The sequence below is a fragment of the Sinocyclocheilus grahami genome, unplaced genomic scaffold (genome assembly GCF_001515645.1).
Source record: "Sinocyclocheilus grahami isolate Dianchi unplaced genomic scaffold, SAMN03320097.WGS_v1.1 scaffold37.1, whole genome shotgun sequence".
In the NCBI taxonomy this organism is placed as follows: domain Eukaryota; kingdom Metazoa; phylum Chordata; class Actinopteri; order Cypriniformes; family Cyprinidae; genus Sinocyclocheilus; species Sinocyclocheilus grahami.
This window is the reverse complement of record NW_015505216.1, coordinates 2820255-2839175: the sequence shown is the minus strand read 5'-3', so window position 1 is coordinate 2839175 and position 18921 is coordinate 2820255. Positions and strand designations below refer to the sequence as shown.

Below are 18921 nucleotides of genomic sequence, written 5' to 3'. Positions count from 1 at the left end.
GCATCTGAATATTTGGGTTGAAGTGTTCTGGAACAGTGTTGTAAATACAACTTAACCACTGATTTCTAGTCGTGTCCTCTTTTGGAAGACCAAACAAAGTAGTTTCACTTTCACAACGAAACAGCGTCACACACAGTGGCCTACAGTGAGCGGAGGCCGGCTTGATTGAGCGGCGGCCAGTGAGCTTGAGCTCGATCCACAGCGCGAAGTTAATGTATTTCCTCAGCGACCAGCACAGATCAGCTCTAGGCATGATGAAGCGGATATCGTCCTCTTTTGGAAGGCCAAACAAAGTAGTTTTTCTTTCACAACGAAACACAGCGCCTTCACGACATGGCGCGGCGGCAGCAACAACAAAACTACAGCGAGAATAAAAGTTACGCTTTCTTTGCGTGAACATTTGGGCGGCGTTATGCAAATCTTCCCACATAGTGACGTAGACATTTGGGGGCGGGTTAGAACAAGCCATTTTAAGTAGGTGTGGCTTACTTTTAAGTTTTATAAAGAATATCTCTTTGGATTTGAGACTTTAGTCAACTTTACAGATCTTCTTTATGCACCAAGAGCTTGTAACACTCCAAAGAGAAAGGAACAATTGAAATCGAATCATATGACCCCTTTAAGCATTTTAGAATGTCCCCATAAATACAACCTTTCCAACATCACTTGAACACAATGTTCACTACTGTTCTGGAAATAAAAAGGAAAATCTGGAATGATTATAGAACTCTTTGACCAAAAGGAGCGAGGAATATTGCTTTGTTCCAGTCATATGCGTTACTCCAGTCCAGCTTTGCAAGGTGACAACTGACAAGCAACCCTTGATGCTTTGGCAACTTTTGTATCTGATTTAGTCGGCTGAGAAGAAATACATGAACTAACTGGGCCAATATATGTCTCAAACAAAGGTTAAATAAAATAAATCACTTAATTCAAGCAAACCTTAGTCATGTTATATACTGAATATCAGCATGGCTGCTACTACCATCCTACAGCTGTGCCTGTATTCAGAAAAACAGCGCTCTTGTGTGATATTGCTTAGAATGGTTTTCAACCAGTATCATCAACTTTTCAACACAAACCATTTCATATTACCGAACAGCATTTCATCTACACGTGTTGCTGTATCAAACAGTAGGATTGTTACTGTAATGCGTGAACTTACCTGCTGGTAAGACGAGTCCTCCGGTCGAAAATCACTGCTGGTTTGTTCAAATTGCAGATTAAAGTGAGGCAGTCTGTGGAGAAGGTTAACCCACCACGGAGGAGAGTAATTCACAACGGCTGCCATAATCTTTATAACAATAACACCCCGAGCCCAGAGAAACTAAAGCAGGAAGTTTAAAACTTCTGTCAGTGCTTAAACTAAATCATTAGACTATAAAGTCACACATAAAGCGGCTCTTTCCTGGAAAATGCACATCTGTCGTCCTTCATCCAGTGATATGGAGCTAAAAACGCCTAACTAGCGCCTGCAGTCCCTGGAGAGAACCCCTAAGCTAATTGTTAAGTAAAACGAGGGGTTTAATTATTCAACGCGGATCGGTAAAGAGCTAATAATTTAAAACGCTTCAGAAGTGTCCAGCTGTATAAAACAGGACTTCAGCTTTCCTATGCCTACCGGCTGGCTGACAAACACAAGGGAAGCGTGTATTACAAGCTCCTACTTCCCCTCTCCAAACTGCCTATTGTTTGGATACATTACAACTACACGCATGCACACAATAAACCCTGAGATATGCAGCATTCAGTGCTGAATCCTTTCGAGACCCAAGCCTCAGTCCTCAGGCTGCTCTCAACGCCAGCCAGTTTTAAGATGTTTCGCCCTTGCTTGCTGTACGTGTCAGTCATTGGCCGAGATTAGTGCCAAGCGTTTGTCTGCGGCTCCGTCATTCCCACGGTGGAACTCCTCCGTCCTTTTGTCCTTATTAGTCCTAATGACCGGGGAAGGCGTTTGAGAAGTCGAAATGTCCGAGTGTGGGTTAGTGGACGCCACGCGACTCCTCCGCGCCGACAAGACTCGGTGAGATGATCTCTAACACAGTGTGAGTGAGTGAAGAGCAATCAAGCAGCGAGCCCGATGCCACCGTAACAAACTCATGTTGAGATAGTAGAGTCTTTTCAGGGTACGAGACAACTGTTGAGAATGCTGACATCTAGTGCTCAGACACAATACTACACACCTAGGCCTATTTCAATTTATAGGCTTATATACGTATTTTTCATTAATATTTTTAAAAATGTTCTTTTTGGAAAGAGAGGCTGATGATATTTTGATATTGCTTATTATGATGCTGTTTGATATTGCTTATTATTATGCTGGTTGATTTTTGAACATATTCCTTTAAGTTTTATTAAAGGTAACATGATAAAAATATAAAATGAATGATATAACGATAACTGGAAAATGCATTATTTAATAAAATAGAAATGTAATGTATAAAAATGTAATTATTTAAAACATTTAATTAAATGAGTATTACTTTTATAGGTAAAATGTGATGATTTTTCACAGTAGACAGTTTCACAATGTTTTGGGGTAACACAATCCCATGACTTAAAATGATTGAAAATATTACATTTTTTGTTCATAAAAATATAAAATTCATTTATAAAATTAAATAAAAAATAAATAAAAAAATCAAATGTATTGATTATTTTACATTACAATGTGATGGTTTTTCACAGTAAAAAATACACTGTAACTACACTTTTATTTTTATTTATTTTTATTTAAATAAAACAAAGAACATTGGAGTATGTTTACAAGAAACACACAAACTGTTTTAGTTCTTCTACTTCAAAATGTACTCGTTTCTTTATGAAATTTACTAGCAATTAACAAAAATTATAATTTGGTTAAATACCGCATTGTAAGTCCCAAACTATAGTATGGAGTTCCTTGCACTTTTTAACCACTTTGAATTAAATGTCTGATTATGAAGATTGAATTGAGACTCGAAAAACACAATTTATTGCATTAAATTAAGTAGATGGAAAATATAATGCTGATACAATGAAATGAATGCATACTTTGAAAAATGCCCCTTAAGACTCAAAAATAAATAACGTACTGTGATAAGCCAAGACAAAAAATTTCACAAAACTGCAACTAGCTTTTGGGGTTTTTTTATTTATTTTTTTTATTCAATTTATTTGTACAGGGACAACGCACAACAACAGTGTTGTGCCAGAGTTAGCTATAAAGCTAATTTGCATCTGCAGTCCCTGGGCAGGATGTTGTTACAAAATTACAATATTAAGTCACACATAATACAGTACACACAACACATACAATATACAATACAATATCACATCATACTCCATTAAATTACAAAACCAAGTCAATGATCACATATTTGATTTTCCTTAAGCCATACTTTAAGCGTAGTTTTAAAAATACTAAATGTTGTACACTCTCTAATATTAACAGGTATTAAATTCCATCTTTCTGCTGCTCTAACTGAAAAAGCTGATTGTCCAAAAACAGTTTTCTTAAATTTAGTTGAACAATCACCTCTAACTGATGACCTAGTCTGCCTGATATTATCCTTACAGAAAGTCACACATTGTTTAAGAGGTGGTGGTGCAAGATCATGAAATAGTTTGTACATCAAGCACACATCAGCAAATAATAAAAAATTGTCAAACGTCAATAATTTATAATTCTTAATAATATTGCAGTGATGATAACTCCTTGGCTTTTTAGCTAAGATTTTCACAGTTTGTTTATAAATAGTATATAATGGTTTTAACGTGGTTATACTTGTATGAGACCAACTTGTAGCACAATAAGATAAATGAGGAAGAATCATTGAATGCATAAAGAGTTTAGCAGCAGCCACAGGTAATTGGTGCCTAGTAATTGCTCTAGTACTTTTAGAGACCTTTTTAATATGTTTTTTAACATTTAAGTTAGAATCCATAATCATACCTAAATATTTAAAATGCTCAACAGAAAGCATTTTGAAAATGAAAGAAAGAAAGACCTGATATAGTGTACTTTTATCAAATTGAACCTGACCCCCATGCGGTCATAGGGAGAAACTACCACAAAAATGAACTTTAACCAGAAGCTTAAGGAATTCAAACCTGCGCAAGTTTGGGTTTGCTGGTTTGTTACCCATTCATGACACTATAAATGAATATCTGAATTCTGTCTTCATGCCTGCAAGATAGTCAACACACTTTCTCAAAACAAGTCTAAATGAAACCTAAAACTGTGTGATGGTTTCTGCTATTATGCTGAATAGAACATGCATTTCACCAAAGGATGAAAATACATAAAGATATATGCCAGGATGGAGAAACAAAAATGTAATCAGAGTGGGTTTAATTTAAGATGGTTAATGGCAATGTACACCATCATCAAAGTAATGATTAATACTTGGCCCTTCAAATATACTGTGAAATACACACACACACACACACACACACACACAAATCACCTCTTTCATAAATGAAAGTGATTCTAGATTTAAAAAAAAAATATATAAATAAATATCACACACACACACACACACACACACACACACACACACAAATCACCTCTTTCATAAATGAAAGTGATTCTAGATTTTAAAAAAAAATATATAAATAAATATACATATATATATATGTATATACTATTTTATATAGGCTTCATCTATTAAATCTGGCAAGATAAATATACTGTCTCACTAAGCTGCTCAACCTGCTTTGTGAAAGAACTTACACAATTGCATAATTTCAGTGCCATAACCAAAACATACTGGTACCTGTCCAGATTAGTAGATTTGGTAATTAACAACATTGCATACAGGGTAACTAGTAACATTCTTGATTGAGCCTAACTAATTGTGTCTTTTCAGTTTCATTCCACTGGCATTAATACATTTGCATGAGCTAAGATGTGCAAGTCATTTTGATCTTTGGCATTTAAGCTTCACAGAGCTAATATGGTAATTAGGCAACAATATGCTGAGGCATTCACACCTTACTGGAAATGCTGATGCAATGTGAATAGGAATAAAAAGTATTTAGGTCAAGGTTTCTTATGACTCCTAATCAATTCACAAATTAACTTTTAATGTGATCTCAGCTTTATCAAACATGTTTTTTTTTTTAAATCATGTATTCACTGATGCATTCAAATATCTTAAAACTTTTCTTGGTCAGAGAAAAAAAAAAGTACATACAATTTAATCTCAGTACTTTATAACTAATAAACTCTTCTTCGCAATTATTTTCAGTTCCCTAAACTTAAATTGGATTTAGTCCAGGATGTGTTGTTTTGACTTCAACAGAAACTTATTTTGACTAAAAGAGGAACAGTGCAAAGTGATCAGAGGTTTCACAGACCTTCACATTGCAATGGCGCAACATTTTTCTTCCCCTCATGCATAATCATTATTCTCTGGAGTAGTTACTATAGTAGGCAAAACATATCATATAAGCAATAAACTACACAAGTGTCAAAAGGTATAAGGCAATGCAATGTCTGTTTGCTTATTTTGTTTCTGGTTTATTTATTGGAAAGGTAAATCTATACAAGTGAGTTTAGTGTAAAAATGTACAAAATACAGTAAATACATTATTGTACTGTAAATGCAATTACAGTACTAATACTGTAAACATTTTTACAATAAATTACTGGCATCCAGCTGCCAGTAAGTTACTGTAAAATTTACAGCAACCTATTTACAGTGTAACAGATCACATCTCTGAGTGAATTACATTCTAGAAAACATTCTAACCATATAAAACCAGTCTATAATGTCATATAAAGATGTGTTTGTCCTCAAAGAGCCTGTTGAACCTGAGGCTCCACCCACTGTCACATGTGTTTCCACATCACCACAACTTTAAGGAGAGGGACATTCCTGCTCTTTTCTGCTGGAAATCACATGGAAGTGCCATTGCACTCACATGACATCTAAACTATGACGGCGGACATCAATGAAGGTAAGGAATAGAAATTACAGGCATTTAAGTGAAATATCTCACAGTTTCAGATAATGTTTTGCCGTGCGGTTTATTTATGTAACTTTTGCACTGGCGTTTGTCTGCGAATTTCTTTTCTTGGCTTCTAAAATTTCTCTGATGGTGTTTTAAAATATCGAGAGAGACAACACGAGTCACTTTAACTAACCGCGAGCTATGCGCTCTTGCGTAAATGTTTCTTTTTATTTGTTGTTTCACTGGTTTCGCCTGTTTAGTGACTACATTACCTGTTAATTCAAGTTTTCCAGACTGACACCTCAATGATGGTTAATAATTTAAAGCTGATATGTCCATAATCCTATACATATGCTAAATATTTAAAATCTTTGACACCATTTTAACGAGTTGTAAAGGAGTTGCGCAGAGCCAAATGGTTATATTGATTATGCATGCAGTCAATTGCACCCATCCTTATAGGCTGAATGTTGCCATTTTGATAGTCTGATTTAAACCAATCAAATAATTTTCTCTGCGAATATTTAATTTTTGGATTCGAATGGAAATTCAAAAGCCAATTAATTTCCGAACAGCTCTGGAAATGTATTTTGAATAAAGTATATTTCGGCTGTGTTTCTATTAAATTAATTTAATTTACTATATGGTTGCGATGGCATATTTGTATTTAATGGGGCGTGGCAGAGTCTTAAATTTGATAAAGAATATCTCTTTGGTTTTGAGACTTTAGTCTTTGCAACTTCAGGGATCTTATCTATGCACAATCAGCTTGTAACACTCCAAAGAGAAAGGAAAACTTGAAATCGCATCATATGACCCCTTTAAGGTCTCTTGTGTTTCCATTTGTATTAGACTTACATTGTTTGTGTCTAACAAGATCTCACTGAACTCTTCAATAAAAAATACAAATGCATTGTGCAACTACAATATTATGTCAGTGTTGGAGCAATCGGCTTGTTTGAAAAAAAAAGATTATTTCAGTGTGTTCACTTGTAACAAAATTGAAATGTTCCCAGTCAGTCACCCATTCCAAGTCAATTCCTTTGTTATGTCAGCACTAAGCTTTTATGGTCTTTTGAATGTAGGATCTGTCCCTTCATACTATCGTGAAGTACATCAAGCCATCTGCTCCAGAACTGATGAACGAGTGCCTTTAAGTGTATTCCAGAGAGTTCTCAGCAGAACAACTCTCTCCATCACCGTTCAAAACCAGGTGAGACTTGCACTAAGATTACTTGTCATTATTGGCTAGAAAGACTGTAGCCGATAGTTAGCTGAATTACATCCCACAAGCTTTGTTTAATGACATTATGTATGGCTGGAAATGGAAATGTTATGGTTTTCTTGGGGAACTTATTCTGCACAGGCTGAAAGGTATCTCATCTGCATTTTAGATAGCCGAACATGTAAACAGTGGTGATGGATTCCTAAGTAAAGTCTCGCTTTATAAAGGCTTGGCTCTCATTGCCCTTGCTCAACAAGGAAAACCACCTAGTCCCAAACTGCTGGAGAATTTCATACAAGGTAAGCATAAGCATATCTGTTCCTCAGCTGACTGTGGTAAATGTGTAGCATGATCAAATGTCATTTTAAGTCAGTAACCCCAGTTAAGTCTCCATAAAAACTGTCATGTGATATTAAATTGCCTCTTACATGCTGTCCCAAATGAATAATTACATTCAAGCTGCATTTCAGTGTCACCATCTTTTTGCAGTGATTTGTGCAAGTGCAGAGCTTAATATGTGAAGATTTTATTACTTTTTTCAACATTTCTAATAGAAAAATTAGCACTTTTGAATCCTAAAGTGTTCTCACCCTGCAGTACGAATGTATTATTTACATTCCTCAGGTCTATAATTTTGTTGGACAGGTTGTGTGATGGTGTGTTCGAGTGTTTTTCATCACATATGATTCATATAAGCGCTCTGAAGAGTTCAATACAGGCATCTTGTGTTATTCCAGGTGTTGCCAGTATGACAGTTGACTGTGCACTTTAAAAGTGACGTTTCCTGTTTTTTCCTCTAAGCAAGACCAAGTTTCCCATCAACTGCATGCCAAATGCATATCTCTCTTTGGAATGACCAAGAAACATTTTTTTTTTTGCATTCCACTAAACAAAAGCAAAGATCCTTGCTTGAATCTGCTGAGGCAACGTTTTGCTGGGTCAAGTTGTTTTTTCCCGTTTCCCAGATTTTCAGTTCTAAATTGGAAACACAAACCACAGAAATTCACAGAAAAAAAAAACGTTGTATGTCACACAGCTCAACATTGTTTATTGTTTTTCTCTTGTTCTTTGGCATTCCTTGCGACTTTTCTGTAATGCTGTGTTATTTATTTGCTGTCACAAGCCTCTCATGGAACAGAGATGGAAAGAAAAAAGCAATCTTCTTCTTTATCTAATTTAAAATGATTAAGTATGATACTGTGATCACCCACATATAATGTTTAGTCAGTCATCTGGCTGTCACACCTCTTTAAATACAGCACAGTCATTGTTATATGTCATGTTTTTAAAGAGTTCCCGAAGCCTCAGCTGGGAGAGCCGAAGGAGCTTCAGAGTCTGAAGATGCAGACGGCTCAGGAGAGTCCTTTGAACTTGTCTTTGACTCTGGGAGAGCTGTTGAAGAAGGACACCATCAAAGTTGAGCTCATTCCCGAGAAGAAGGGGCTGTTTCTTAAACACGTGGAGTATCAGGTCACCAGTGAGGTGAGTGACTTTAGAGGCGACATTAAAGTTAATCCCAAAAGTAAAAATTTGCTAATACTTCACCCACCCTCAAGTTATCCAAGATATAACTTGCTCACTAATGGATCCTCTGCAGTGGATGGGTGCCATTAGAATGAGAGTCCAAACAGCTGATAAAGACATTACAATAATCCACAAGTAATCCATCATTAAGACGTTTTTAACTTCAAACCGCTGCTTCTGGCTAAAATATGAGTCCTATCCATAATACTGCTTTTTCCAGTGAAAAACTCCTCTTGTCTGAATCAGGATAGAAATATGCACAGATCAAGCACTGTTTACAAGCAAAAACAGTCCACTTGACAAGACATTAAATGATGGACTGGAGTCATTACTTGTGGAATATTGTGAAGTTCAACTTTAATTCTGACGGCACCCATTCACTGCAGAGGATCCATTGCTGAGTAAGTGATCTAATCTTTTCAGATGAAGAAACAAACTCAACTACACCTTGGATGGCCTGAGAGTGAGTACATTTTTAGCAAATTTTCATTTTTGAGTGAACTGTTCTTTTAAAAGTCCTGGTTTACATGTTTAGAGTTTTTCTGTCTTTGGTCAGAAAAAAATATTCCAACTCTATACCCTAAACGATTAGTTGAGTCATTATTGCTGTGTCATGGTGCACAAACAAAAATTACTTCTCTCCATATGTAGCTGAAAAATGGCCCACTTTAGCTTTAGTGTCTGTCTCAAATGATACAATTACATGTGAACAGCCCAAGATAAATGTGTAAACAAGGACCAATGAGTCTGGTTCATATTATGAGGAATCGTTTTCCTTGATCAGCTGAGATAAAATAGCTTGACTTTGCAAAGGATGAGAGGGTTAGAAACTGTATCTGGCACAAACATATTATTATAAAAAGAACTCTGAAGGGGGGGAGGGGTATTTAAAAATAATAGTACAAAAATATTTATTTTTTTAATATAAAAGATAATTATAAAACAATATGACCTCTTCAGTGCAAAATTGGACAAAAAGACATTGTCGAGCTGCTGCTGAGTCATGCAACAGTTACAGTTGTAATATTTAAACCTATCGCTGATCGTTTATCTACTGTGTGCCCTTTTGCAGCGTTTTACAGTATCAGTCTATCGGCGATACACTGATTTTGACGTCTTCCATGAGCTCCTGCTTCAGAGATACGCTTACAGAGTCGTGCCGGCGCTTCCTCCCAAAAGGGCGCTGAAAGGAGGTAAGGCGTTGATTTATTCACTGTAAAATCTCAGCCTGTGAAAGGTTTGTAAACAAACCAGTAGTCTTGTGCATTTCCCACTTAGACTGTGCTGTGACATTCAGTGCTTTCTGGGAATGCACCAGACAAGCAATCATAGCTCTGCCAAGGTTAAAAAAAAGTAAACTTCTTCTGTTTTTCTGCAGACTTCAGCAACTTGTACTTCCATAGTAACTGAGTACCAGAAAGTGCCTTGCTGTGTTTTATTAATGGAAGGGCTATGTTTTGTTGTTTCTGGAAAAGTTGAATCTTTTCTCTGTTCTTTGGCCCCGCTGCAGTCCTGACCTCTATGTCAGAGCGAGAGTTCATTGAAGGCCGGAGACGAGCTCTGGGCAGGTTTCTGAATCTTGTGGCACGCCACCCTGTCTTTTCCGAGGATGAGCTTGTGAAAATATTCCTCACCTTCAGTGGCTCGGTGTGGATTTTTTGCTAACCCTGAACTTGATTTGAATTTCTAGATAAATGGGATTGAATTTGTATGATATTTTATATTGCAAAAAAAAATGCATATAAAAGTAAGCTACTTGAGATATGCCAGTTCCGGCTTGAAAAAAGAAATGTATAAATTGTTTATATTCTTGATAGACATTCCAGATTTCAATATTTATGCCCCACAGGATGTCCAAACTAAGCTTAGAGATGCTTGCAAAAAATTGGGTGATGAGTTCATGACATGCAAATATGCAACGCAGGCCAAGGTTTGATTCCGTTTTATTTTACTTTACATGTTAAAATGTATGTTTATGTTCGAATGTCATAATATTCTCTTTTATTGCAGTATTTGGTAATTAATATTGCTAGTTTGTATTGTGATTTTTCATGCAGGATTACCTCCCAGCAGATATCCAAAGTCAGTTTTCATCCAGCAGAGAGCTCATCAAAAATATCCATAACAGTTTTCAGAAGTTACGGGACAGGGCAGAGAGGATGGCCGAGCGCTCGAAGGAGAACGCCACAGATCTGCTGATGTTTGGGAAGGAGCTCAGGTACCACCTCATCCTGAGGGCTGTTTCTGAATCTTTGTGGTATCTCATAAACCAGTGGTTCTTAACAACCTGGGCTCTGACTGAGGTCCACCTCCAAGGGCAACAAATGCTTCGAAATAAGTCAAAGCAATCTTTAAAACAACTAAAACAAGATATTTCTTAAAGGGGTCATATGATGCGATTTCAAGTTTTCCTTTCTCTTTGGAGTGTTACAAGCTGATTGTTTATAGATAAGATCCCTGAAGTTGCAAAGACTAAAGTCTCAAAACCAAAGAGATATTCTTTATCAAAGATAAGACTCTGCCACGCCCCCCTAAAACGGCTCGTTCTAACACGCCCCCACATATCTACCTCACTATGTGGAAATATTAGCATAATGCCGCCCAAATGTGCACGCAAAGAAAGAAGGTGTGGTTTCAGTAACCGCAGTTAGTGTTGATGCAGCCATGTCAGGGAGACGCTGTGTGTTTCTAGGCGAAAGCAAAAGCACTTTATTTGGCCAAAAGTAGATGCATTTAGGAATCTTTAAGATTACTTACAACAGAACAGCAATGCATTTTATGGACGACCGTTTCGTGAACCTAGGAGAGGAGGTAATTCTGACTTTGGTATGACAATCTGGCACTTCTGAATCAGCTACTGTTTTGTTATTAGTTTAAGTATTTGCTATTGACTGTTCAAATGTGGAGTTTTTCGCATCGTGTGTGTGTGTGTGTGTGCGTGAGAGCGAGAGCGAGAGCGACCAGCTTCATCACTGTGTATGTCACGCGACTCTGTTCCCCTTTCGGGCTCTGTCTTTACATTTATTTTGAAAGATGAAGCTCCCGATTATGGTAAGAGGTATTACATTTCCGACGAGTGCTTGTGGTGTTCGGCCAATCACAATGCACTGGGTCAGCTGGCCAATCAGAGCAGACTGCGCTTGTCGGAAGGAGGGGCTTTGTAGAAAACGAAGCGTTTGAGAGAGGCGGGGCATAGAGGACCTACAATAATGTACAGTATTTGAAAAATAATGTGTTTTTTGAACATTAAAGCATGTCAACATATTGAATACACAAAATAATGATCTTTAAAAAAGCATCATATGACCCCTTTAATTGAATTCACCCCTAAAGTTCTAGAATTTAATTATTGTAATTTTGATTACAATTATTACAGTAGTTACTTAATATCTGTCATTTAAAAAAGGTTGAGAACCACTGTCTTAGACACGTAGAAAGACAAAAAAAACAGAATGTTCAAAATATAAAGGCAGCTGTACATTTTTTTTATATATATATATATATATATAAAACAGTTATTGGCTGACCATTTTTCCCACCCAGCAGTACTGTTAGATGTATAAATAAATAATGCCACAGCTAAGATGTGTAAAATATTACGCTTGTGCTAACCAGTTTTTTTTCTACCCCCAATACTGTTAGATATATAAATAAACTGTGATTTAAATCATGTATTTATTTGATACATTTATTTTTTACTTTTTTAACACATAATTTTATCTACCCACCAGCACCGTGACTTAAATAATGTTATTATTCACATAATGTATTTATACATACATATTTATTTCAATACTCCTTTGAATTTTTCCCCCTTAACTACCCCCATCACCCCTTGCAGCAAAATAAATAAATGAATAAACCTTCAAAGTGATACAAGTCTAGAAATCAACCTGTAAGGGTTTATTTTTTGATGGTGACTATTTGACTGTACATTATCTCTTCTGTACAATGGTACAGTACAGTAACATTCACTGTTTGAGTAGGTGGAAAATACCAGATTTTTTCCGTGGTTTAAGAGAGCCTGATTATCAGATGTTTATGACTACCTGCCATAGATTTCAGATTTGATCTCTCTCCGCTCCAGTTCTTTGGGATCAGATGAGTCACCTGTGCCTATCCTGGCATCCTGCAAGAGTCCTTGGGCTGCTCTCAGACGCTCTGTCAAAGGGCTTTCTGTTGAGTTCTCACTTCTGTCTGAGAAAGCTGCCCAACAGGTAGACTACTGTGCCGCCCACACATACCACGTGAACTGGCTGCGCACTGCTACAGAGGAATTTAATTTGTTTATTTAATACAGGGCAGAAGAGAGGAGGATGATGTGGTGGAAAAACTGAATCTGTTCCTGGACTTGCTGCAGTCGTACAGGGTGAGTATTTATGTGCTTTAACATTTAGCCACAGCTAAAACATTTTCTTTGTATTTTTGCCCATTTAGAGGAAATAAATTGAAATATGACTTTGAGGGCTGTAAAAAAAATTATGCAGTAAATACAGTTGTACCAGTCAAAATAATTGTTATTGATAATAATACATGTTTTTAAGGAGCAAATCGGCATATTAGAATGATTTCTGAAGATCATGTGACACTAAAGACTGGAGTAATGATACTGAAAATTCAGCTTTGATCACAGGAATACATTACATTTTAACAGATATTAAAATAGAAAACAGTTATTTTAAAAACAAAAAAAAAAGAAAAGTAATTACTACAAACTTTTTGACTGGTATTTTTTGACATCGTTTCAGAAGTCTTGGAATATAGCAAAAGAGTTGTAATGAGCTGTTTTCATCCACTGTTTATCTAGAGAGGACAAGAAATAATGGGGAGACTTGTGTTGCAAGCTTAATTCAAACCTGTGTTACCCACATGAACACCAAAGCTCAAAGTACATATAAGTTACCACTGAGCCATGGCACATAAGATTTTTTATGAGTGTGTATGTGTGGTGTCATACAGGACTTGTGTGAACGACATGAGAAAGGGGTCTTGCACGAACACCAGCGTGCGCTGCAGAAGTACGGTGTCATGAAAAGACAAATCCTGAGTGCCACGGTGCAGCCTAAAGAACAGGTTTCTGTCGAACAGCTTGAGTCCCGCATCGTCCAGGTCAGCCCTCACACACACACACACACACACACAAACAAAGAGCTACAGCAGATTGTCAGGGAGAATTACCAGAGGGGAAATGTGGGGACCAGTAGCTTGAGGGGCGCTGATACATCCTTTTAATTTAGTTGGTGAAATTGATCTGAAGGGCTTGAAACCAAAGCCCTTGAGCAAGATTTGTATCCTCAAAATCCCTCTGGGGATGCCGCAGGCATCTGAACTAAGATCTCTGCCTCTTTGGAGAGGTAGTAGTAGGCCTCTTTTTTTTTTTTTATCTTGTTTAGGCCTGGGTTTTCAAAAAAACTGGGCTCTCAAAAAAAAACATTGTACATAGAACAAAACCATTTAACTTAAAATATTAAATATTTTCTGAATTTGATTATATTGGTAATACACTACTATTTGGTCTGAGTAAGATTTGTATTTTTTTTTTTTTAAGAAATCAGACATGTTCACAAGTCTCTGAGGTCCAAGTCAAGTCTCAAGTCTTTAAGGTCGAGTCTAAGTCAAGTCTCAAGTCTTTAAGGTGGAGTCCAATTCAAATCTTAAGTCTTTGTTCTATTTATTAGCAACAGTTCTTTCAGCTAGTTATAGAGGCTAAATTGGTTTTGAAACTGATTTCACTATATGATTTTCTCAAAAAATACTTTAACAAAATTGAAGACAAATTAGAAATGAAAAGGTGTCCATTTATTAATTGTCAGACAATATGAAGAAAATTTAAAACAAACCCCAATCAATCAAATGAATAACACAAATTAAATAAATCTCATATAAACAAACTAAGGCTTTGCCTGTGCTCTTTTTCTATTTAAAATTAGAGGCAACCACAGTATTTTAAACGCAACACAATCCTGAGCTTTTAATCTACATTGGATTGTATAATTTCGAAATTTAAAGCAAAAACAAAATGTTCTGACTTTAGTTTTGTGAAAATATTTTACATAAAACATCTGCACGAAACAAAACAGCAGACAGGCTGAATTAGAATGCAGATTCACTTTCTGCCAGCAGGTGGCACTTGAACAGCAATTAAACATAATTTCCTTGGTTGCCACTGTAAACAAAGCAGCGCTGCGGTTATGAACACTACTTTAATATGCATTATACAGAGGCAAGATAAAAAGAAAATACCATCTAAACTTTTCTAAAGACAGCCAGTTCCCCTCAGAGATACATTCATATAAACTCCCATACCAAATGACTTGCGTTTTTTACGAGTTTCATGAGTCACGAGTCCAAGTCAAGTCTCGAGTCAGCTGTTCACGAGTCAAAGTCAAGTCCCAAGTCTTTATTTATGCGACTTAAGTGCAACTCGAGTCCAAGTCGCAGACTCAAGTTTCCATCTCTGAAAGAAATTAACACTTATAGGGCCAGATTTACTATAATTTTGCATCAGCCCAAACCCTCATTTGGTGTTGAAAAACTACTGTCAGGATTTACTAAAGACACGCAGTGGGAAATTAGCGCTGAAAAGGTGTGGACCGAGTTATTTTTGCTACTCACTTTACTGAATATACATTTGTAGGAGTTTCCCTTACGATCGTTACATTTCTGGGAGGAGAGTATATTTAAATGAATCACACAATGTGATTTACTAAGATTTGCGCTCGTCAATTTACTGGTATTTGCGGCATTATTTAATGCCCAAAAAAAGCATGTCTTAACGCAAACGGTAATTTGCGCTTCTCTTGGTAGATTGCGCTGGTCATTATGGAAATTAGATGTTGTGTTCGTGTTCATTAATGCGCAAAGTTTCAGTAAATCTCCCGCAGAATTTTCCCTCTTATTGGCGCTTTTATGGAATTACACTCTAACGCTAATTTGCCTTGTTCAGTAAATCTGGCCCTTATTCTGCAAGGATGCAGTACATTGACCAAAAGTGACAGTAAAGACATTTATAATGTTAAAAAGCTTTCTATTTCAAATAAAGGCTGTTCTTTTAAACTTTCTGTTCATCAAAATCTATCACTGTTTCCCACACACAAAAATACCCTGACGTTGACACTGACGACTGGAGTAATAACTGCTGAAAATTCAGCTTTGCAATCACAGGAAGGAAATTAAATTAAAAACGTATTGTGATATTAAAATGTAATACAATTTCACAATCTTACTTTTTTACTATATTTTTGATTCAACCTAGGTAAGAATAAGAGACGTCTTTCAAAAAGATTGAAAAATGTTACTGAAATAGTAATTAATACCACTAATGTATATTCATTGCATCACCAGCACTGAGGATATTTTGTAAGCCACCCAAAAAAATTCCTAGCAACCCAACTTTATACACTGACCAAACTTTCATTCAAGCATTTAATTGATCATTTGAGCAGCCATTTTACACATTCATTTTATTTTCTCATTTAACAATTTGATTTATCACTTTAATTTTGTTATAAAACAACATAAAGGCCTTGGCCAGCTGGTGGACAAGAGAAACACTCCCTCATTCTTAAGTGATATTGATGCAATGCCAAATCATGTGAGGCACATAAACAATATCTGTCTGACCTTCAACTAACATGTCATGATTCAGTGGTTTTGAACTGCTGGGTGGCTCATCGTAATAATGATGATGATGATGATGGTTAGGGTGGGAAGATGTGACCGCACTGTAACCTCACTATGATCTCTGACTCACGGCAGCAAGAAAACGCCATCCAGGCCATGGAGCTGCGCAACTACTTCTCCCTGTTCTGCCTGCACCAGGAGAGCCAGCTCATATTCACATACCTGCCCATTACGTCTCACATCCTGGGGGCATTTGTAAACTCACAGGTGCAGGGACATAAAGAGGTAATCTTATCTTTTATCTATCTCGGTGTTAAAGCTATTCATTTTAATGTGTGCCAAAGTTAGTTTAATTACTTTGATCCTAACAAAGCCTTCTAATATTTGCTGTTGTGCCTTATTTTGCTCTGATCTAGATGGGTGAGGTGTGGCAGGATCTTCATTCCAAGCTTAAAAGTATTTTTGGGGACGGTAATGGACAGTCTCCGCCTCTCAGCCCAAAATAGCCTCCCTTCAGAATCGAAAGAAAATGAACTCCAGCCTGTTTTGAATAGCAGGATCTATTCAGGAAATAATACGGACAGTTAGTATTCTTTCTTGCAAGGAGTTATGGGGAACTGCTTATGTGTGAATGTGTTATGTGGCAGTTCCTAAAATCTGTCTGTTGAAAAGGGCGCTTAATTTCCTACAGTTTGAACAAACTGACGCCTAAAATAAATGGCTAATGATGTTGAGAATAAGTTGAGGAAATGCAACAAGATGCTACAACACTGTATTACCCTGTTGAAAAATCCTGCATATGCTGGTTAGGTATGTTTTGACGCTGGGATGCTGGTCCTTTGCTGGTTTATGCTGGTCCTTTGCTGGTTTATGCTGGTCCTTTGCTTGCTGGTTTAAGCTGGTCCTTTTGCTGGTTTAAGCTGGTCCTTTTGCTGGTTTAAGATGGTCCTTTTGCTGGTTTATGCTGGTCCTTTTGCTGGTTTATGCTGGTCCTTTGCTGGGTTAAGCTGGTCCTTTGCTGGTCCTTTGCTGGTCCTTTTTCTGGTTTATGTTGGTCCTTTGCCAGCACAGGACCAGCTTAAACCAGCAAAGGACCAGCTTAAACCAGCATCCCAGCGTCAAAACATACCTAACCAGCATATGCTGGTGTTGATGTTGTTGTTTTAAAATGTAAGCTAAGCTGAAAGAGAAATTTTACATTGTACAAAACCATGTAACTCATGAAAGATGACGTATATCTACTATTTTAGTGCAATATAGAGAACTGAACTGAGAAGCTAATAGCCAGCAAGCCAGAGCAGTGGTCAGTTGAATATACTTTTGCAAAGGCATCATATTCTTCCTTGTTCGTGGTTTCAACTGACAGATTTTTCTGTCTGATTTTCTATTTTTGATTCTTAAGACTTGTACTTCTTCCTTTTTCACATTTCATCTTAATTTGTAAGTAATATTTACACTACCATTCAAAAGTCTGGAGTTAGTAAGATTTTATTTTTGAAAGATTACTTTTATTCAGCCTGAGCACAATGCATTTAGCAGAAGTAACAGTGAAGACATTTATAGTGTTACAAAAGAATACTATTTCAAATAAATGCTGTTCTTTTGTACTTCATGTTCATTAACGTATCCTGAAAAATGTATCACGGTTTTCACAAAAATATTAATCAGCACAATTGTGTCCAACAATGACAAGAAATGTTTCTTGAGCAGGAAAACAGCATATACTTGCATTCTTGCTGAGCATTACCGTGAGGTATTCAAACTTTTGAACAGTAGTGTATACAAGCGAACACTTTCAAATGACTCTAGTCACTTACCATTTGAAGCGGATAAAAACCTTTCATCAAAGTTGTCCTAAAGACAAAATGTGTTCTTTTCTTAGGACAACTTTGATTAACTTTTTTGATTCCCTTCAAATGTTGACTACTAGTTGTCTGACAGTTCTGTAAAATGTGAAAGGTTTTTTTGTTGTTAAGCCTAAGCCTGGATTCAGAGAGTCTTAAGTAGTAACTATAATGAGCATGAAATAGTTATTATTAGCTGCTCTATATGCTAAAGACCTGTTTTCATTCAATAAATCTTGAAGGTCTAAAATTCTCACACTGCTAGTAAGCTATCATGTAAACTATACTTCAAAATATGTGTCTGGCAAAACAAAAACGTTTTACTTTCAATTTACCATAAAGTTGTATAGATGCTGTTGGTTGATAATGCATGCATATTATTGTCTTAATTGTTTAACATTCTATAAAACCCTTTAGGAAAAATCGCTATACAAATAAACTTGAATTTAATTTAGCAGAGCTTATTATTATCAATTGTACATGTTTGATTTATGTTTGAACAAGGTAAATCATTAAAGAAATGGAAACTCCAATATGTTGTACTCCAATATGTATTCAATCCTGCCACCTGCTGGCACAGAGGGCAAATAGTTTGAGAATTAGGTTTCACCTGTATTACATTCAGTCTGTGTACTTGCAGTTGTTTATTTCCACTATGATAGATGATAGATAGACATAGATAGATAGACGACAGATAGATAGACGATAGACAGACACAGACATATAGATAGATACATAGATAGACGACAGACAGAGATAGATAGACGA

General features: G+C 36.5%; 2 protein-coding genes across 3 annotated transcripts in view; one reads left to right on the top strand and one right to left on the bottom strand.

The window, feature by feature from the left end:
• Window positions 1–2136, bottom strand: part of LOC107581706 (protein tweety homolog 3-like) — a 61535-nt gene extending 59399 nt beyond the window's left edge. The window contains exon 1 of one of the 2 annotated variants that reach the window (XM_016267333.1): window positions 1166–2136. In XM_016267333.1, coding sequence (XP_016122819.1) covers window positions 1166–1291 — 126 coding nt within the window. In that variant the 5' untranslated portion in view covers window positions 1292–2136. The remainder of the gene's footprint in view (window positions 1–1165) is intronic. The other variant, XM_016267335.1, reaches the window with a different exon arrangement.
• A 3690-nt stretch (window positions 2137–5826) lies between these two features.
• On the top strand, window positions 5827–17149 carry snx8a (sorting nexin 8a). The gene is made up of 13 exons (XM_016267332.1): window positions 5827–5943; window positions 7023–7150; window positions 7332–7461; window positions 8454–8644; window positions 9759–9879; window positions 10197–10333; window positions 10536–10616; window positions 10744–10904; window positions 12774–12903; window positions 12987–13055; window positions 13646–13795; window positions 16445–16594; window positions 16726–17149. The coding sequence occupies exons 1-13, from the start codon at window positions 5922–5924 to the stop codon at window positions 16813–16815; spliced, it is 1560 nt and encodes a 519-aa protein (XP_016122818.1). The 5' UTR covers window positions 5827–5921; the 3' UTR covers window positions 16816–17149.
• Window positions 17150–18921: the final 1772 nt, after the last annotated feature.